Here is a 22,707-nt window from a genome sequence, read left to right on the forward strand (position 1 = left end):
TCACAGAAGTTTTGTAATTAGTAAGAAAAATTACCAACATTTGTGAATGATTTACATTTTAATATTTATAAAGGTAATTTGTGCTAATAAAAAAAAACAAAACCAAGTATAAAATGAAAAGTCTCCCTTGCCAATCTCACGCCTGAGTACTGGGTAAATTTTCATTATTTCTATCTTCACTTGTTCTGGTTGCTAATTTTATAATTCAAACCAAACCAAACCAAAAAACCCAGGCACATACCTCTGTTTTGAGCTGCCTGTAAGAAACAAGGAATTAACCTCATTACTACCCTCCCCTCCATTCTGGGTGGCAATTCATCATTCAACAATCATCAACTCATGACCCATCTAACCTCATCTCTCTCTCCACCCATTTTTTGGCCGGGGACTCACTTCAATTATTTTGACATAAATCCCAGACCGGCTATCATTTCAGGTGTAAATGTCTCAGGATGATACTTAGTCCTGCCGTGATCTGTGTAATTAGTGTTTCTTCATGGATGAGTTCTCTGGGGCGGTCCCATCAGCATCCAATGTCTCTTAAAGGTGCCCAGAGGGCAGGGACTCCTGCTGGACTAACCCCCAGCTGGGGGATGGGCAGGCACTGCTGCCTGGGTGCCCCTGCCTGGCCCTCAGGGAGAGATGGGGAATAGGTGGGCTGTGCTGTTGGCCCGTGTGTATCCCAGGTCTGGAACTGCGGGCACCCCAGCCACCTATAGTGCTGCCCTGACCACATCACTGCTCGGTGCTGGCGTCAGATACCTCCACGGCCTGGGGGAGGGAGGGATGCCCAGCACGTGTTCTGTCGGTCGCTCCTACTGCATTTCTCAAGTAAATACCCCGTGGCTGTCCCTGGGAGGAGCCCCCTGCTGCAGCCACCTCCTTGGCAATACCATCCCACACTATCCCCACCCCACACTCTCCCCACCCGGAAGCCCTTCGGCTACAGACCATGCAAGCGTGTCTCACAGACTCCTTACCCTTTCGGGTGCACCAAGACACTGAGAGTTGCGCCCCCCATTTTCTCTCAAGTACAATGTATATTTACAGTATTTAAGATAATATATACCTTTTTTAATCATTTCTAGGATTTTGCATAGGAGGGGAAACTGCAGCATCCATCCCCACCCAATTGCTTGAAATCAGAATCTTAAAAACTGTACTAAACCAGAAATATTTATTACTGCGTTGGGTTAAATAGTGGCCCCCTCAAATATGTCTAAGTCCTAACCCCTGGAACTTGTGAATATGAAGGTCTTTGCAGATATAATTACATGAAGGATCTCAAGACAAAATCATCCTGGATTAACCAGATGGGCCCTAAACCTTATATGGGGAGAGGCCACACAAGAGAGACACGGGGGATGGCGGGTGACAGCAGCCAAGGGACAACAGCCGAGTGACAGCAGAGGCAGAGACTGGAGCTGAAGGACAGCGAGCATTGCTGGCAACCCCAGAAGCTAGAAATTCTCCCAAAGAGCCTCCAGAAGGGACCACCCCTGCTGACACCTGCATTTCGGACTTCTGGCCTCCACACTGCAAGGAAAAAATTTCTGTTGTCTTATACCACTGGGTTTTCAGTATGGCAACCCTAGAAAACGAATACAATTCTCTATCTTCTTAAATTACTTCAGTTGGTATTGCTCTTGAAAGCACATATGGGCTATCAATTCTCCCATACAAACAGAGGAGACTCTGGGAAGAAAAACTCAGCGAAGTGAAATATTTAACATGCCAAAGTAAACATTACAAACAAAATGTGATCATTTTACCAAAAAACAAAACAGAGGAACCCCTCAGACACAGTCACCAGTAACTGACTGCCAAGCTGACTTCCACGGGCGTTTCTCTCGGTGAAAGAAACTTCTCTCCCAGCAGGGCCACAGTCTCTGCTCTAACAGTCCCAGGTTACTGTTTTCAGTTGTATGTCGGTCACCTATTAAACTTAGCTTTTTATCCTCACATTACCCACAAAGGGTCAGGGTTATATTACTTTCTCCTGCTGGCCAAATGTTCACGTTTGTTTTCCTGATATAAAATCACTTTTGCATCAGTGTATTATTAGCCTCTCTCTCAAAAAAGATATTAAAAAAAAGGTCCAATTTTTTTTAAGTTAAAAAAAAATGCAAAACCTGTCTGGTTTTAGCATTAGCACTTCTGTCCTAAACATCTCATGTGACATGCTTAAGGAATCTGATGCAGACATGATGCATGAAGGCAGCAGCAGGCAGATGGCAGGATGGGATACTGAAGACCAAGGTGGACAGCGGCCCAGGCAGCCCCACGGCTCTGCCAGCGGGAGAAGCAGTGGACACCCCCATGCAACTTGACGAGGGGAACACCGTCTTCCAGAGGTTCCAGAGGGAGCTCTCTTGGAGAAGGGCCATGTAAGAAGTCCAACCACAGCAGCTGCAGACTCCATGAGAGAGAGCCGGGAAGGCACGAGGGCATAGCGGCCACCCTCTGCATTCCACCGACGCCCCGCAGGCGTGCTCTGATGGCTTGCCTCCAACCTGCTGCCTTGCCTGAATGACAGACCCACCGAGCACCTCATGACGGTCACGCTCCCGCTTACTCTAAGAGTGCACGTCCATAACGTGAGAAAGACACAAAGACCTGACAGCAGTTCTGTAGGAGGAATCACAGGCCAGGAATGGAATGGGTTCAGGTGACATAGTTAACATACTCAAGTGAGTCAAGGATTTACCATTTAGATAAACCCAGTCTTAAAGGTAAAGGTCGCAACAAACGTTATGAATGTGCATGAACAGAGAAGTACGGCAACCAGGAAATTAGTGGAGAATCCACTACAGAATGAGCTCGGGAGGCCACCAGGACTAGAGAGGCAAAGGCAAGAAGGCTGGTGTTAAACAAGTAACATGTATGTACTTGTAGAATTACATGATTCTACACGTACACGAAGGGTCCATGATGACAGAAAAGACACAGCAAGTGATGGCTATAAGACACATAGCAGAGAACAATGACTAACAAGGTAGGGGAGGGCAGGGGAGACAGGTCAGCAGCTAACTGCAATATTACACACTGTACGGAGCCAACAGTCAGTGTTCAAAAAGAAGAAACCAAGGATACTACACAAAGGTATTAGCATAAAGGTGAAAATAAGAGGTAAAAAACTTCCTAAATATCAAAAGAGTAAAAGCAAATAAAACACAAGGGGCCAGACTCTCTGTTGTGTGTATGAGAGAGGTGAACATAAATAAAGACAGATACAGATGCAAACGTGTACTGTACATCCAAAACATTAATTTCAGGGAACTGAGGCCAAACGGAGCAGTAAGCGTGAAGGGGGTTGGCTCACTTTTAAAGGAAAAGTGTTTGGGGTTGGCTCACAAAGCAAAACAAACACCATACCGAATACGCACACATATAAAAGGATGGGGAAGTACACATCAGCATGTACAGGACCCAGGAAAGACAAGTGTGACAGGAAACTTTACAGCATTAAATACACATATCGATAAAAAAGTAAACAATATAAACATACAACTTGAAAGCTAGAAAAAGAGTAAGTGAACAAAAAGACAGAATTGTTAAAGATAAAAACAGGTGGGGCCTTCCCTGGTGGTCCAGTGTCTAAGGCTCCACGCTCCCAGTGCAGGGGGCCTGGGTTCAATCTCTGCTCAGGGAACTAGATTCCACATGCCGTAACTAAAAGATCCTGTGTGCCGTAACTGAAAGATCCTGTGTGCCGTAACTAAAAGATCCTGTGTGCTGCAACTAAGACCCAGCACAGCCAAATAAATTTTAAAAAAAAAGATAAAACAGGTATTAATAAATAGTAAAAGAATAGAACTGAAAAATAAGCCCCAAAGCTGGTTCACTGGACAAAACAAACCAGCAAGATAAGCCACTCGATATCTTATCAGACAAAACAGAGAAAGTACACTATATAAAATTAATGACAAGAAGAAAATTACAAACACAGACAAGAAATTTTAAAAATTGTAAAAGGCTATTTTGTAAAACTCTTTGTAAATAAATGGGAAGAAATGAAACAAGTTTTTTAAAAATATAAATTTAACCAATAAAAAAGTATCAGATTTTTCCCTTAGAGCTAGTTAAATACAAAGTTCATTTAAGAAGAAAGTGAGGAAGAATTAGGAGACAATTCAGAACAAGAACAGCAGTGGGAGAAGTCTAGTCCTACCTGATATTAAAACAAATTATAAAGCCTCATGAAAACTGCCTCTGGTCCAGTTCAAGATGGTGACAAAGGAGGACCCCAAACTCACCTCCTCGCAGACACACAGAATTGACAGCTACATATCGAACAGTTTTCCCTGGGGAAAACCCCCAAACCAGCAGAGCACCCCTACACATCAGCTGAACAAGAAAACAACACATTTAAGTGGGTAGGAGAGGCCCTGACACATCTCACCACAAACCTCAGCCCCGAGGGGCTGCCCAGAGTCGGGAGGGAACTCCCAGCCTGGAGCTTCTCTCTGAGGAGTGAGGGACATGAACCCACATCAGCATCCCAACTTTTAAGACCTGCATCTGAGAGACAAGCCCCCAGACATCCAGTGAGAGCTCTCCACCAGCTGCCTCCAGAACACAGTACAGAGACCTCAGCCCCAAATGCACCAGCCTCCCTGTGAAAGAGGCCTGTCAGTTTACCTTCAGCTATGGCCGGAGGGGCAGGGTGCTAATGAAATACTCATCTGGGGGCTGACTGCAACCCTCTCTAGAGACAGGAGCCTGGCAGGCGCCACATTCATACTCTCTCCCTGCCCCACTGTGGGTCATCAGCATCTCTGAGTGAGGAACAATGCACACATCTGGTACGCGGACCGTCATGGCTGCTGCCCAGAGAACCCAACCCTTGATAGCCTGGCTCTGTGGCCAGTGGCGCTGTGTTCATGGGTTCAATAGGACAATAGCAGAGAAGGAAACCATTCTTAACTGGCTACCCCAGGGCTCAACTCAGAGGAAACCGACAGAAAAGCCCACCTCCCAGTCTTCCCCTGAGAGGTATACGTGCATACTTCAAAAGCTGCTGCCTCAGGGTCTGGCTTCCAATCCAGCTTGAATCTAGGTAACAACTGATATACTCCCCTTTGCGACACTGACAGGTCTTGGCACACCCTCAACTACTGAGAGAGACTAAAAATAAAGTAGGCTGATTGGACAATCACAGAGGTTTGAGAGACAACCAAGAGCTGGGGCAGGGTTGAACAGTAAGGTTCATCTCCTACACCAGGCCACTCCTTCAAGACTGGAGGAGGTGGCTGTTTTATCTAATGCACAGAAACCAACACAGAGAGTCAAGGAAAATGAAGAAACAGAGGACTATGTTCCAAATGAAAGAACGAGATAAAACCTCAGGGAAAAAAACCTTAATAAAATGGAAATAAGTAATTTACCTGATAAAGGGTTCAAAATAATGGTCATGAAGATGCTCACTGAGCTTTGGAGAAGGATAAATGATGAACAAAATAAGAATTTCAACAAAGAGATAGAAAATATAAGAGTACCTAATAGATGTCACAAAGCAGAAGAATACAATAACTGAACTGAAAAATACAACAGAGGGGTTTCAAAGCAGACTAAATGAAGCAGAAGAAAATATCAGTGACTCAAAGACGGGGAGTGGAACTCACCCAATCAGAGCAGCCAAAAGAAAAAAGAATGAAGATACCTTAAGGCATTCTGGGACAACATCAAGCAGACCAACATTCACATTACAGGGGTCCCAGAGGAGAAGAGAGAAAGAGGCAGAAAACTTACTTGAAGAAATAATGGCTGAAAACTTCCCTAACCTGGAGAAAGAAACACACATTCAGATCCAGGAAGCTCAGAGAGTTCCAAATAAGATGAACCCAAAGAAAGCCACACCAAGATACATTATAATTAAAGTGTCAAAAGTTAAAAACAAGAGAAGAGTCTTAAAAGCAGCAAGAGAAAAACAATTCCTTACATACAAGGGAATCTCCATAAGAATATCAGCAGATTTTTCAGTAGCAACTCTGTAGGCCAGAAGGAAGTGGAACAATATAGTCAAAGTGCTGGAAAAAAAAAAAAAAAAAAAAACAAACTACCAACCAAGAATACTCTACTCAGTAAACTGTCCTTCAGAATTGAGAAGAAATAAAGAATTTTCCAGAGAAGCAAAAGTTAAAGGAGTTCATTATGACTAGAACAGCCCTACAAGAAATATTAAAGGGATGCCTTTAAGCCGAAATGAAAGGGTGCTAAATACAAAGAGGGAAACATGAAAGTACAAATCTCACTTGTAAAGGTAAAAATATAGTAAAATTAAGAATAATCTAATGTAAAGGCAGTGGGTTAATCACTCATAAAGACAGTATGTAGGTTAAAAAACAAAAATATTAGTAGTAAAAATAACTATGACTACAATAATTTGTTAATGGATACACAACATAGAAAGATGTAAATCAACACCAAAAATATAAAACGTGGAGGGAGAGTAAAAATGTAGCTTTAGAATACATTCAAAACATAAGATGTTATCAACTTAAAACAGACTATTACAAATACAAGTTGTTTTATGTAAGGCTTGTGGTAACCACGAAGCAAAAATCTATAGTAGATACACAAAAGATAAAGACACAGGGAACTAAGCATACCACTAAAGAAAGTCATCAAACCACAAAGGAAGTAAACAAGAGAAGAAGAAAGGAACAAAGGAATTACAAAACAGCCAGAAATTAACAAAATGGCAATAAGTACATACCAATCAATATTTACATTAAATGTAAATGGACTAAATTCTCCAACTGAAAGACACAGTGGCTGCATGGATTAAAAAAACAAGACCAATATATATGCTGCCTACAAGACACTCACTTCAGATGCAAGGACACACTAAGACAGAAAGTGAAGGAGTGGAAAAAGATAGTCCAGGCAAATGAAAACCAAAAGAAAACTGGGGTAGCTAAACTTACATCAGAAATAGACAAAATAGACTTTAAGACAAAGACTCTAATAAGAGACAAAGGAGGTCATTATATAATGATAAGCAGATCAACCCAACAAGAGGATATAACATTTGTAAACAGAGGAACACCTAAATAAATAAAGCAAATATTAACAGACCTAAAAGGAGAAATAGACAGCAATACAACAATAGGAGGTGACTTAAATGACATATTAGACCACATGGACTTAACAGACATATATAGAACATTCCATCCAAAAACAAGAGAATACACATTCTTCTCAAGAGCACAGGAAACATTCTCCAGGATGGATCATATTATAAGGCCACAAAACAAGTCTCAATAAATTTAAAAAAGACTGAAATTATATCAAGCACATTTCTGACCCTGATGATATGAAACAAGAAAGCAATTACAAGACAAAGACTGGAAAATGCACAAATATGTGTAGATTAAACACATGTTAATGAACAACCAATGGGCCAAAGAAGAATTCAAAGGAGAAATCAAAAAAATACCTTGAGACAAATGAAAATGGAAATACAACATACCAAAACTTAGGGTATACAGCAAAAGCAATTCTCAGAGGAAAGTTCATAGTGATAAGTGCCTACACCAAGAAACAAGAGAAATCTTAAATAATGTAACTTTATATTTCAAGGAACTAAAAAAGAAGAACAAAGCCTAAAATCAATGGAAAAGGGCTTCCCTAGTGGCACAGTGGTTGAGAGTCCGCCTGCCGATGCAGGGGACACGGGTTCGTGCCCCGGTCCAGGAAGATCCCACATGCCACGGAGCGGCTGGGCCCGTGAGCCATGGCCGCTGAGCCTGCGCGTCTGGAGCCTGTGCTCTGCAACAGGAGAGGCCACAACAGTGAGAGGCCCAGGTACCGCAAAAAACAAAACAAAACAAAACCAAAAAAACCCACCACAATGGAAAAAATAGTAGGAAGACAATGGAAAAGATCAATGAAACTAAGAGCTGGTTCTCTGAAAAGATAAACAAAATTGACAAACATTTAACAAGACTCACCAAGGAGAAAAGAGAGAGGACTCAGAGTCAGAAATGAAAGAGGAGACATCACAGCTCACACCACTGAAATAAAGGATCTTAAGAGACTAGTATGAACAATTATATGCCAACACATTGGACAACCCTGAAGAAATGGTTAAGTTCCCAGAAACTCACAACCTACCAAGACTAAATAATGAGGAAAGAGAAAATCTGAACAGACTGATTAAGAGTAAGGAGATTGAATCAGTAACCAAAAACCTCCCAACAAACAAAAGTCCAGGACCAAAGAGCTTCACTAGTGAATTCTAACAAACATTTAAAGAATAATTAATACTAATCCTTTTCAAAGTCTTCCAAAAAAATCAAAGAGGAGGGAACACTTCCCAAAGTCATTTTGTGAGGCCAGCATTACCCTGATACCAAAACCACACAAGCAAACCACAAGAAAATTACAGGCCAATATCAATGATGAACACAGATGCAAAAATCCTCAACAAAACACTAGCAAACTGAATTCAACAATACATTAAAAGGGTCATATACCATAACCAAGTGAGATTTATTCTAGGGATGCAAGGACGGTTCAACATCTGCAAATTAAACAATGTAAGACACCACATTAACAAAATGAAGTAAAAAAAATCATATGATCGCTCAATAGAAGCAAAAAAAGCATTAGTCAAAATTCAACATCCATTTACAATAAAACTCTCAATAAAGAGGGTATAGAGGGAACGTACCTTACCATAATAAAGGCCATATATGATAAGCCCACAGCTATCATCATGCTCAGTGGTGAAAAGCTGAAAAGGGGAGTTCCGTTTGCTCCACATCTGCATCACCATTTATTGTCAGCCTTTTTAATTTCAGCTATTCTGGTGGGTGGATAGTTCTACCTCACTGTGGCTTTTTTAAAAGCCTTTATTTTTTAGAGCAGTTTTAGGTTTACAACAAAACCAAGAAGAAGGTGCACATCACTGGGGTTTTAATTTAGTTTCCTTGATAACTAAAGATTTGAACTTTTATCTTACTGGCCATTTGCATGTTTGTCCAAGTCATTCTCCCAGCTGCTAATTGAGTTGCTTGTCTCTTTACTAAGTTGCCAAAATCCTGGAAGAAAAGCTGTCAGTGTAACAGCTGAGTTCAATCAGGACACAGAAGCCACATCAATTATTTTAACCGAGAAACTTAAAATGAAAATGTACAAATATATACAAAACATTGTTAACTAGGTAACCTAAAAGCCGAAAAGAACACTGAAGCATTCCAGAGGTAGTGACTGCAAACAGCTGTCACCACACTGCACTGGGAGAGCGAAGGGCACAGGCTGGAAGCAGCAGGAGGAAGCACTGTTGGCTGGTGCTGGAGTCTGAGCTCAGATGAGAAGCCTCGAGGGCCTGGGATCCACCTGTGGGGTTGGGTGGGGGCACCAGCATCTGGTGTTGAAGGGACACGATAAGCCAGGTCTGCAAATGTCAGAAAAGCTGGGAGGGACAGTCCAGTGCTGCCGACCTGCGGGGACAGGTACAGAAAGGCCCCGGCAGCAGCTGCCCCAGTCCCACCCCACAGGCCCCGTGGCACCCTCCCCAGGCAGGGCCTAGCAGGGCCCACCAGCTGCAGCGTCACAGGGAGGTGTGAGCAGGTAGAACGGAGCCCAGAAAACAGCTTAGTGACAGCTGACAAAACACGATACTTTCTCCCGGTCACTGGCTTGCCTGTTGATGTTCTCAATGGTGACTTTTTAAAGCAACTTTCAAAGATCGGTTTAGACTTCAAGAAGAGTTGCAGCAATAGTACAAAGTCCCCTCCCCCAGCTTCCCCACCATCTCACATGAATGCAGGACGGCAACCAAAGCCAGGAGTGGATGCTGGCACAGTACCGCTGACTCGCCCACAGACCTGTGTCTCGCCAGCCTCCCGCTGGTGCCCTTCGCTGTTCCAGGACCCCATCCGGACCTATGCGATCAGGGTACACGCTGCCCCTGTGTCTTGCTCCTGGTCATGTCACCTGGATCACTCGGTTAAGGTGGGATCTGCCAGGGTTCTCAACTGTAAAGCTACTGTTTTCCCTTTGTGAATTCATAGATATTTTGGAGGACGCTTTGCAAATATTGTTCTTCCTTAACATCTCACCCACTAATCTCAGCATCTATCAGTGGACTCTGCCTGCAGCCATCAGGTGACACTCTACTTCCCTATTCCTTCCACATTCACTAACTGGAATTATTCTGTCAGGAAGAGCTGTCCCTTCTTCCCCACTTATTCATGTGTTATATCCGCATAAACTCAGGGGTATTTATCTTCTCCTTTGAGTTATAATCCAATACCACCATTATTTGCTTTTTGCTCAAATGGCTCCAGCTTTGGCCACTGGACTGCTTTCAGGTTGGCCTCTGCCCTTTTGACATCTGACATATTCCCATCCGCACCCCCCCTTTTTTTTTTAAGTATTTCCTTACTTTTGGACACCACAAGATGCTCTAGGCTCAGCTTATATTTCCGTACCCCAGCTCTGGAATCAACCACTTCCCCAGGAACCCTTCAAAACAAAGATCCTGGTGTTCAGTCTGCTCATTGCTACTGGGGCACCACCGCTCTTGGCCTCCCAGAAGACAGAACTGGGGAACACGTTATATTAATTCACCTACACACTGATCCCTATCTACCCACCCACCCACCCACAAGAGCAACAACCGCTTGAGTAACACTGACACCACCACCAACAATCCAGCACCACAAGGTACAGTCTAGCATGATTTTGTGACTTCCTTCTCCAAAGTGAGAGATCTGGCTGTCATTATCTGCATTTATTTACTCACTCTGCTTAACCCTAGTATACATGATAAAGTAGTTTCAGAATTGCTAACCCACACCCTGGGGCATGAGAAGCACATTTCCCACCTAGAGTGTCTGTCTATAGCCTGACAATATCCTGTCAACATGGTTTTCCCAAGTTCCCAGGTCAGCTCCTTTCTTCCACACCCACTTCAGTGTGGTTATGGGGTTCGTCTGTAACACAATCACATCCATCTGTCACAGTTTACATCATTTGGGTGAGCAGCTCCCCGTCACACACATCCTGGTTGGTTTTTTTTTTTAAGGTTTACACAGAGCAAAATTTGCTTTTCGTGCTGCACAACTCTATGGGTTTTGACGAATGCAGAGTCGTAGAGGGACTGGCGCCTTCCCTACAGGGCAGCTCTACCACTCCCCAAAAAGCCTCCTGCCATCTGTGTAATCAACTCCTTCCCCTACCTCTAGACCCCTCGCATCCACTGGCCTGTTTTTCACCTCTTTTTCCAGAAGGCCATATAAATGGAATCACACAATATGAAGCCTCCTGGGTTTAGTTTTTCTCACTAAGCAAGATGAAACTAAGATTCATCACGTTGTGTCAATCAACGGTTCGTTCCTTTCGCTCCTGAGTGGCCCTCCCCTGGAGAGCTGAAGAGCATGGGTGATGTCCAAGCTTTGGCAATTACTGGAAAAAAGCTGCTATTAACGTTCACATACAGGTACTGTGTAAACATAAACTTCCATTTTCCTTGGGTAAATGGACTGAGATGCTGGGTCATACGGCAGCTATATGTTGAACTTAATAAGAAAGTACCAAACTAGTCAGCAAAGTGGCTTTGCCATTCTACACTCCCATCAAGCTTACAAGAGGACATTCTTGCCAGCACTCGGCACTGCCCTCACCAGCACCTGTAACGTTCTGTTGTTTGTTAACTGTAGCCGCTGTGGTAGGTGTGTCATGGCACCTTATCTGGAAGGTGAACACTTTCTCCACACTTCTGTCTAGGCCACGTTGGCTGTCTCACTCCCCTGGAACTTCCGGTACGTTTCTAGCTGGTCTGCTGCTGACCCCTCATTGCACTGTGATCTCAGGCACACCGCGATGTGTGTCTTCCCAGATTGCCTGCACTTCCCTGCTGACTAATGACGTTGAGCTTATTCTTCTCTGCCCAGATTTACTTCCAAGAAATAAAAAATGGGAAAAAAGGATGAGCAGTGTGGTCAGATGAACATGCACTGACAGCAGGAGCAGAAATAATACCACCTCATTGGAAAATGGAAGGTGGGCCTGCCCGTGACCCAGCAGCTCCACCCCCAGGCACGAGCCCTGAGGATCTCGCGCATGCACAGGAAGGTACACGGTCAGACTCCACTGTCATCAGACGAACGGCCACCCTCCCAGCTGTGCAGGCTGAACACCTGCCTGCCTTTGCCGACACCCCCCTCACTGCCCACCCACTCCACCTCTCAGCAACCTACCAGCTCCACTTGCAAAACATCTGAATCTGAGTACTTCTCATCACCGGCCACCTCCATCCTCTCTGAGCCACAGTCATTTCTCACTTGGGTCATTACACAGGCTCTTAGGAATGAGTCTATCTGCTCTGCCTCACGTCTCTGCAGCCCATTTCCAACAAAAAAGCCAGAAGGAGCCTGTTAAAACACAAACCTGAACAAAAGCCCCCTCTCTCTGCTCCAAACCACTGACCCGTCTAGCTCTGAGAAAACCTATCTGGCCCTTCATGACCGGCCATGGCCACGCTGGCATCTGGTCCCCTGCTGCCCCTCATCCCACCCACCTTGCTGTCCCCGCAGCTCCCGAGTTCATGACACCTGCCTCGGGGTCTCTGCTCTCCCTTCCCCACCTGGGCCGCCCTCTCGGTGCCCAAGGTGTCATTCAGCTGACCCTTCTCAGAGAGGCCCCCCCCGTGACACTTCCATGTACCACCCCCACCCCAACGGTCTTCCCTCCCACCCCAGGTTTTTTCCTTCACAGCACTTAAGACATGGAACAGACCACACGGAGCTCCTTTTGTCCTTTGTCTGACTGTCCCACTAGAATGCAAGCTCCTCCAGGCATGGGTTTTGCCTCTTTCTGTTTACTGCTGGATCCCAGCACTGGGAATACACAGTAAATGCCTGACATACGGTATAGACTGAGCACATACAACAGCATGTGTTATCACAAAACCAGAGGCATCTCAGGTCTGGCTCATGGAGGGATTTATCTACACACCAAAGGAGCACAGGCAGGACTCAGGCTCCTTCTGTTTCCAAGGAGCCCCCTCTGGAGAGGAGGGGACAGCCACATCCTTCCTGTGGACAAGCAAAGCAAAGTCACCTTCTCCTGGTCCCTCACTGTGAAGGGTCTGGAGTAAGCACTGGGCTGGGAAGACCAACACTCTCTCCGTTCACAGAAGGTAATTAATAAAAACATCTCTGATCCACACATCTTTGTGTGTTCTGGATGAAGCTGATAAAGATTCAGGATGAACTTAATAAAGATGAAAACTAAAAGTCCAACTGCAAGGGTCTGAGAACAATTCATTTACAACGGTCCCATCATGTTGCCTGGCAGGGAGTGAGTGAGTTGCCCATGGTCCCATCCTGTTTGTAAAGTTTATGTAAGGTTGGTAATTACATATGCCATTTGTATAAAGAGAAGGCACCCAGACTTGCGAGGCACCTGGATGGGAGCAAGGTGTCTTCACTCCACCTGTGGTGGAGAGTCCACGGCTGCTGTGACACAGCCTCTGTCCCTGTGAGGACACCCACACAGAGAGGCCTCTGCCAGCACCACTTATATTTCAAAGGATTTTCAAATAAGTGTGAATAGGAGTGGGTGGGTGGGAGTGTCTGTGGGGAAGGGGGGAAGGGAGACAGGAGAACATGGAGTTTATCATGCAAAGAAAACAGGTCTTGATTGTATTTCTCTAATTCTATGAATATACGAGACAAAAGTATTCTTCGATATTCACAACATGTTTGGAATGAGGGGAAATAAAGAATACATGAGGGAAAAAACACATGCAAATTCCTTAGTGTAGAAGTAGCAGTAACATTCTATTTCATGCATTACAGCTTTTTTTAAACTGACATTTTAGAATTCAGAATGGCAGAGAAATGCCACAATATAAATTCAACGAACACTGTGTGTTATCCTTCCTATAATCTTAAATATAAAATTAATTTCTGCTTTAAATACCTCAAACCCCAATCTCCAGTCTAAAGGTACCAAATTCCTAACAGAAAAACAGATGACCTGTCAGTTCGAAATACACAATTGATAGTTACGCAAGTGTGAGATAAACACATGCAGTAAAATGGATGACTAGACCCGTGACACTTTGGAGGAAGAGGTCTGCAGACCTCCCCAAGCCTCCAAATGCTCAAATACACTTGTGACGGGGATCGCGGGTGAGCACACCACGGCCACGCGGGCCTGCTCCTGCCTCCATGCAATCTCTACTTTCATCTGGAGAAAGACCACAACCCCCAGCCTGCCTGCAGCTCCCACTCCAGCCGGTGAGGTTTGGCACAGGTACCCTCCTCCTCTACCTTGCCAAGCACAACGCGGAGGTGGGGGCAGAACTCCACCCTGAACCCCACCGACGAGGCTACCCTCTGGGGATGGCAGAGCTAAAGGCCACCTCACCAACTCAGGCCTCTGACAGAGAAGACTATACTCCTGTCTCGCGCAAGCCACTGTCACCATGGGCCTCTGACGCAGGCCGCCAAAACTACATCTTTTAATTCCTTCAGGTTCCTCAGCTGTAATGGGAGGTTAATAAGAATAATACCTATCTCTCGGACTACTGTAAGGGTTAAACGTCTCAAATGAAAAAGAAGACGGCAGCATCTGTGCGTGGGCACTAGGCGATCTACCAGGCTCAGACTTTGGCTAGTAACTTGTTTCCTTACACCAGCCTTGTGCAGGTGCGGGGGGGTACTCCCAGCCAAGCAGTAAGTCATGGGCTCCAACAGGTGAAGCCGTAAGAGTCAGGCGGGGACGGTGTGGCTCTGCTGAGCTGCGACTCACGTGCCGTGGCTGGCGCCACACCGGTCATTCTCTCCTTCAAGTCCCTCACTCCAGGGTTCACATCTTTTCCAGCCGTCTTCTGTTTTAATCCAGCTCCATCCAGGAGATCTCCAGTCCTGGCCCAAAAATGGCATAGCTCTCCTATAATTTAGGTTAAAAATGTATGTGTAATTGATGTAAGTTTCTTTTCATTTAGAACATTAATTCGTTAACTTTAATGAATACAATTCTTAATATTTAAATGTCCGCACGTGCCTTACATGCCAGCTAGACACTGAGGTGAAACACTGAAGGTAACACAGGACTTCAGTTGTACTAAAATAAGATGGATGGGGACTGGTGGATTTATTAGCCCAACCCTGCACGTGTCATGAAAGGTTTCCCAGAGGTGGCATCTCAGCTCATGCCTGAAGAACAAGCAGTCAGGGAGTGAGGAAGAAAAGGAACATGACACCGAACAGAAAACTCATGCCAGAAATTAGAAGCAACAGAACATGAAACACTGATGCTCAGCCCTGTACACAGTCCAGTCTGCCTGAGGCTGACCATGTAAGGGGGGAGTGGGGAGTGGCTGGAAGTGAGAATGGAGAGGCCACTGGGGGCAAACAAAGTCAAAGGAGCGGGACTGCACTCTGAGGACACCAAGCGGCCGAGAAAGGAAGCTCCACTCCGCAGGGAGACAGTTCAACCAGACCTGAGCTTCACAAAGACCTCAGGGCTACTCGGTCTCTGCCAGCGCCTAGTGCCTTCCTAGTAATAAATGCTGTCTGAAATTACTTACATGGCTACAGTCTGCCTTCCTCAAGAAAACGCAATGTCTTGTTCAACTCTGTATCCCAACACTTGGAACGATGCCCGGCGTACAAGGGTAGCTCAACAATCACTGAATTAATGGCTCAGAGGGGAGGGTAAGGCTGGAGAGCAAGGCAGGAAAACCGCCAGCATCTAGACTGTACAGACAGAGACCAGACGGCGCAGGGACAGAAGAAAGCCAAGGGGCCAGCTTCAAGGGTCGCTGACATTGAAGGGACAAGCAGGTGAAGACGAGCCGCGAGAAAGGACACCGAACAGGAAGAGCCACGGACGTAGGGGAAGTGGGAAGGCAAGAGAAGAATGGGTTTAAGAAAGAAATGATCAACAGATAAGACAGTGTTATAAAGAAGCCAGTACGGTAAGAATTAAAAAGTATACATCGTGTTTAGCTACAAAAAGGTAGTTGATGACTCAACAAAAAGTTTCCATAGAGTAATGTGTTATATTAATCTCATGTCCGACGACGTAGATTTGGGATATTTCACTAATGTGGAAGTATCATATCACATCATATCATAGAATACACAAGAGATGAAAGTGTTCAAATACCATCTCCCAAATATATTTAATGTAACTAACAAAAAATAGGCCATTAAATAGGCATTTATACTGGCTTAGAAGAGACAAAAAAATTTCAGAGGGAAATTGTAACTCTTCAACAATATTCCTGTGTCAACTACAAGTGCTCAACATGAAACGTATGATGAAGTAATTTTCCTTTGTACCAAGAGGATCTCAAAACCTTGCTAAACTAAGTAATAATCAGAACACATCTTTTTCAGTCATATATTGTTTAACTGAAATTCTTTCTTTAGAAGATAATTAAAAATAATTCCTTAAATTTCAAAACTATTTTGATAAGCCTCATCTCACACTCTTGTTTCACAACTACTGATCACCCTAAAATGCAAAAGCCACCACCCATGTCTAGTCCATCCAGATTATTTAAGGTTGTCTCCAATAGCAGGTGTCTGATATTTTTTCATGAAGCTTCAGACAGAAGCCAGAGAATACTTTTACGAAAGAAGGCAAGTACCATGATGTAGTAGATGATGCTTAAACGACAAATTTCGTCTCATAAAACACAAACAAGAGAAGAATGTCTTTGAGGACCACCTCTGACAATTGCCAAAGTATCTCTCAATATCATATTTAAACTGCGTTTAAAAAAAATCAAGTGGCAACTGTGCAGAATATTGCTAATAGGTCAAATACAGTATTACTTCAATGACAAACATATAAACACAGACTAAATGTGTCATTATCTTATGTGTCCCTTCCCTAAGGGTATACCAGTAAACCCTTGAGGAACTAAAAAAACAAATGAAAACCCCCTCCACACACAATATATGTAAGTATATTTAAAATATATTAAAATATATGCATATGTGCAGTCAAAATGTACAAACCAACAGTCATAAAATAAATAAGCACTGAGGATGTAATGTACAACACGATAATTAACACTGCTGCACGTTATATTTGAAAGTTATTAAAACAGTAAATCTTAAGAGTTCTCATCATGAGGAAAAATATTTTTTCTTTTTCTTTAATGTTGTATCTATAGGAGATGATAGATGTTCACTAAACCTATTGTGGTAATCATTTCATGATGTATGCAAGTCAAATCATCAAGTTGTACACCTTAAACTTACATAGTGCTATATGTCAGTTATATCTCAATAAAACCGGGGCAGGGGGGATGTTACGTAGAAAACTGTCCCTTGAAGAATTCTCTGTAACAGGAACAAACTGTAACAACTATAAAATATCTAAAAGAGGTTTTGTTATATATATTTGTTATTACACTGGGATTGTAAATGGTTATTAATAATTGTGCAAATATATGTTAACATGAAAAGATATTCACAGTATATTAAGTGAAAGCAAAGCAAGTTTTAGGAAAATATATGTGATACTTCTGTGTATTTCTACATGCAGGCACAAATTTATACATGTGTGTACAGAAAAAAATCTGAAAGCAGATATAGCAAAATGTAAACAGTGACTATCTCTGCATGTTTGAATTTCAAGTGATTTTACATTATTTTTTATTTGAGGCATTTTTATTTTTAATATTTCTTTTATTAGATGAAAATGTATTACCCACATGACAATTTTTATAGAACACGACTTGCTGATCTGAAAGGCAGAAATGGTGATATTGTTAACCTATATTATTTGATTCCTGATGCAGTTGAAGAATTGTCCCCAGTATGTTTCCTTTTTTCTTTTGTGATCTGTATGCTCACAGATTTTACAAATTGATTATTTTAGTTTTTTCCTTTCTTGTAGAATTTAGAAGTCTTCATATATTTAAATTAATAAACTTGGTTTCTCATTAAATATACACATATGCATATAAGTGTGCATACGTGCCATCTTGCAATATGAGTACTAAATGAGTGGTAGAGAGAATAACTAAAAGAAACTCGAGTAAAGAGCAAACCACCTGGGAAACCTCTGAAGAGAAACTAGGACATGAGCTTGGCCTTAAAGCATGGGTAGATCGTAAGTGAATGAAGAAAGGAAAAAAATACCAATCACAGAAATGGTGGGTGAAAAAAATGAAGACAGGAATACATGTGACATGTTTGAGAATAAGTGGAATAGGCTGGCTGAAATAGAGAACAGATTGGAAAGGGGACTAGGAGAACGCAGAATATCAAAATTGTTTGGACTTTATTCTCTAAATAATTTAAAGTGTTTGAGCAATCCAGCAATGTGAGCAGTGCTATTTTCACAATAATTTGCCAGGGTGTGAAGGACAGACTGAAGGGGAGAACAGAGGCAGAAAGAACAACTACTTAACAGAAACTTCTTACCAACACCTCAGATAACAAGATATTTTAAGACTTGATGACACACACTGTACTTGCCTATTTAGACACCATGCCCACTCACCACTTAATGCACTTATATTCAGGCCTCACAAGCAATCCCTATAACATTTACACTAAGTTTCTGCAGTAAAGTTAAGAGTCAGCTAGGGGTTTCCTGTAAGATAATTGATTCCTTTACAACTACCAAAACCCTACAGATCATTCATATTGACTTTAACAACTCTGTGAGAAACAAACATAGTTAGCCTGAATTTTTCAGCTGCTAAGTGTTTATATTTCCATGGGTTGGAAGGAGTGAAATGCAGCTAAATGGACCATGGAAATAAAAATAGTACATTTCCAAGAGTTTTATTTTCAACACAGAGGAAAAGATTTGTTTCAAAATAAATGTGTGTATTCCATTCCATATAGGTGTATAATCTTTATACTTATGCTTTACACTTGCATATAACTTTTTTTAAATTGAAGTACAGTTGATTTACAATGTTGTGTGAGCTTCAAGTGTACAGCAAAGTGATTCAATTATGTACATTTTTTTTCATATTCTTTCCCATCATAGGTTATTATAATATAACCTTATATAGTACTTATATGTAATCTTTATACTTTATGCTTTAGTTCATGAACTAAAGCAGAGATTCTGGAAGCACAGATATTACAAACAATAACAAAAAAGCCATCAGGGAAAAGAAAAAAAACAGAAAGAAAAAACACACGAGTTGCAATGTGAAAGGCTTGGGTCTCAAATTTTCAAAAATAGTCCCAGTCTGAAGTCTCTAACAAGTCTGCAAATTGAAAAATACTGTTAAACTTTTGGAATGATGACAACCCATCATTTTTTATGGAAATGTATTTATCTGTCCTGCTAAAAGATCTGAATTGCTATCATGTTATAAATTTAATTAAAATCACCTTTGTTCTGATAATTTCCAAATACAAAAATAAGAACTAGAAATTACTCCTGAAAATTATTAAATGTGTAAGAGCAACTACTCAAAAGCGGCTACTCTTGTAAAATAGCTGGTACAATCTGCAATTTTGTGCACATTTCATGCCAACTAATGTCAGAGAGCGTATGGGGCCATCTGCTGTAGATCTTCCCTCAATCTCTATTTTATATGGCAGGACATGGGGGTGAAGCACTGCAGGAGAACAGGGCTTCATGAAGTTCATTTGCCAGTGGAAACTCCTGCACAAGACAAGAAATGTCTTTCCTTCAACAAGCACACTTTCCGTTAACTAATGATAACAGCAGCAAACATTTTCTAGATCTCAGTATGGGTTAGGCATCACCCTAGACAGTTTACCTCTATTATCTCATTGAGTCCTCACACTACCGTATAAGGTAGGAAATGTTGCAATCCGCATTTAAAAGTTTTAAATCTCTATTTTATAGATGAAGAAACTGAGGCAAAAAGTTTGGTGGAGCTGGGATTTACAGTCATGGAATCTCAATTCACAATCCATGCTCTACCACTATATTTTTAAAACAGCAATTCCTGAACACCCTATTAGAAACAGATGTCATAAAACTGCAGGGGTTTTTTTCTTACATTTTTTAGCTTATATGTCATACATCATCAGATATGATCTAAAGTAATGATTGATCTAAATATAAAAACACTAAGACAAGGAAAACATGACAGGAAACAGCTCTAAAAATCTGAAAAGGTTACATGTATAACAGTACTTACTCTCCTCAGTTACTAAACTGATTTTCAGAACAATAAAGCCTATACCTGTAGAGCAAGAGCTATGGCTATACACATTACAAACAGATAAGAAACAAGTTACAGTGAAAATAAAAGGCACTTTCATATTCAGAGAAAAAAGCTGGCAAAGGAGTTTCTCTTCCAGTATTTCTTATACTGGAAATTTCATCATAAATTTTGAGAAAATAACTTGCATTGTTCTTAGATAAGAATGACTGATCCTCAATTTGATAAGCATTTGGCTTTTTCTATTGCTTTCTCTTCCTTACAAGATTTCCAAATAATTGAGGGTCAAACATGAATAAGGCTTATAAATGTGGAAGAATCTGATCCAGAAAGACCATCAAGAAATGGTAAACCGAGGGCTGAGAATCAGAAATGGGGTTTACTGCAAGAAGGCCTGAGAGATAATCACAGATGCCTCACGGAAATGGAAAACCTTCCCGTAAGAGGGGAAAGTGGAACACGAAAGAATAAGGTAAAACGTGTCTTCTGTGATTAGGGCTGGAGGTAAGGATTTGGAAGAGGTAAGAAAGGAGGGCTCCGCAGGAAAAGGCACGATTCCCCACACTCCTTCAAGATGAGTCCGAGCAGGGCCAGGGCTGGGAGAAGGGTCCAAACGGAGCTTACCGCGAAGAGAAGGACGCAGAATTGAAACGCGTCCGCTCAAGAAAAATAAGAAAGGCAACCGAAGAGGGGCCGGAGCCGGAGCAGAACGGGGGCAGAGGACGGACGCCGGGAGGACTAGGGCAGGCCCGGGCAGGTGCCCGCGCGGGAGGGGCTGGGGAGGACGAGGCCGGAGGGCAGACGCCGGAGACGCCGGGCCGGGGAAGGGTGGTCCGGGAGGCCCCGAGCCGGGGGAGGAGGGGGCCGACCCGGTGGGAGCGGGTTTAGGCGGGGGCGGGAGGGGAGCTGGGCTGCGGGACGCGGAGGGTGGGCGTGGGGTTGAGGACGGGTGGGCCGCGCCGTGTGGCGGGCAGACTGCCTCCGTGCCCACCTGATGCGCGGACGCCCATAGTCCCCACCTAGCGCGCGGGGCGTCCCAATCCTTACCTGGCGCGCCGACAGTCCGGGCCCCACCTGGCGCACTGACAAGCCCCAGCCGGCACCTGACGGCGGCCCGTCGGGATTTATTGCCGGAAATCGCCCACCGCCTACCCGGGAGCGCCGCGGGGAAGCCCCGCCCCCAGCCGCGCTGATTGGCCAGCGCGGCTCCGCGCGGCCGTGTTGCTACCCTGATCCCCGAGTCGGCGGCGCGCGCGTGCGCAGTGGGCGTCGCCCCGGCCCCCCCCGGTGCCGCTGCCCGCGCGTGCGCAGTGGGTGCGGCCCGTGGGGCTCGTGGGGGAGGCGGGGGCGTCGTCCGGGCGCTGAGAAGCCCCAGGTGCTGAGGGAGCAGAGAAGGCGTAGGTCACCTAGGTCGTGACTGCCGGGCCGATTGCAGACAGACACTCGAATCCGCTCACCCCAGGCTGCTCAGCTTTCCAACTCAACCTGAATTTCGGGAATGCAGCTTCGATTTGCCCCCAATCCCCCTGTGCACCTCATTACCTTGTATACTGAGTTTTAAGGCCCAAGTACTTTGTATTTATAAACGATTTAGCGGGGTTTTCCCAGTTAGGAGACAAGAATGTGGGGTTCCGGAGGGCAGGGTAGGAGCAGGGCCCCCGGTTCTGGCCAGTGCGAGCTCTCGGCTGGGTCGGAGCAGGACCGACAGGCGTGGGCATTAACTAAGGCCTGAACCTCTCTGTGTCTCACTTTCCCCGCAAGTAAAATGGAGCCGGCAGCAGGGCTTACCTCACAGGATCTTTATGAAAATTGAATTAACATGGTCAAACATTCAAAACAGTACCTGGGGTATGGTGAGCAGGACATAAGTATTTGATCTTAGTATTTTTCTTTTTGTAAAATGTGTAAAATATAGTAGGTATTCACGTTTTAGAAAAATAATTTTGTAAATTATTCCTCATGTGCTTATTATAATAGTGTTCTTTGACTACATGCTTTTAAAATTATGGGAAAGTGATTATGGACAGAGGTCAGCAGTGTTGCTTGCATATCCTCAATGTAAGAACCGCCCCCTTCTTTTCCTAGTTTTAGGTATCGTCCATGGATGAGCGTTCGGTTCTTTCCAATATTTTGCCGTTAAAAATAAATGAGTAATAAATAAATGAGTAGCTGTATGCGTGGGTGGTTTTGGTTTATTTTTTAAATTTCTGGGGTGGTGTTTGCGAGTAAATTACCATCATTGGAATTGTTGGTGCAAAGACAAGTGCAAGTGGAGTTGTGGTCGACATTGCCAGGGCGAGAGCCCCGCCGGCACCCCACGGGGCTTAGAGGAGTATGAAGTCTAGACTAATTGGCCAACGTCCACATAACTCCTTGTGAAGGAGTTCCACTGGCTGGATTGAGAGGAAGCAAAGTGACAGCCATCCGCAGAGAAACGCAGGGGCCCCCCAAGTGGTTCAGGTCAATTCCGTCCAGCAAATATCTCTGAGAGCGCACTTAGCTTTCTGCTTGTAAAGAGGAGCATGTTCACGGGCCTCTAGAAACTTCACCAGTGGAGGAGG

General features: G+C 43.7%; 1 protein-coding gene across 7 annotated transcripts in view; it reads right to left on the bottom strand.

Annotated features, from left to right (window-relative positions):
- The window catches only part of FBXO25 (F-box protein 25), a 55,863-nt gene extending 34,556 nt beyond the window's left edge, over positions 1 to 21,307 (bottom strand). For all 7 annotated transcript variants that reach the window (XR_014298452.1, XR_014298453.1, XR_014298454.1 and 4 more), the window contains exons 1-2: positions 21,194 to 21,307; positions 14,773 to 14,913 (exon numbers count right to left, since the gene is read on the bottom strand). Coding sequence is in view for 4 of the 7 variants with exons in the window: in XM_082680578.1 (XP_082536704.1) it covers positions 14,773 to 14,906 (134 nt within the window). In the remaining 3 variants the exon portion in view is untranslated. The remainder of the gene's footprint in view (positions 1 to 14,772; positions 14,914 to 21,193) is intronic.
- Between the last annotated feature and the right edge of the window lie 1,400 nt (positions 21,308 to 22,707).

This window comes from Grampus griseus (genome assembly GCF_964374135.1).
Source record: "Grampus griseus genome assembly, chromosome: 21".
Lineage (NCBI taxonomy): Eukaryota > Metazoa > Chordata > Mammalia > Artiodactyla > Delphinidae > Grampus > Grampus griseus.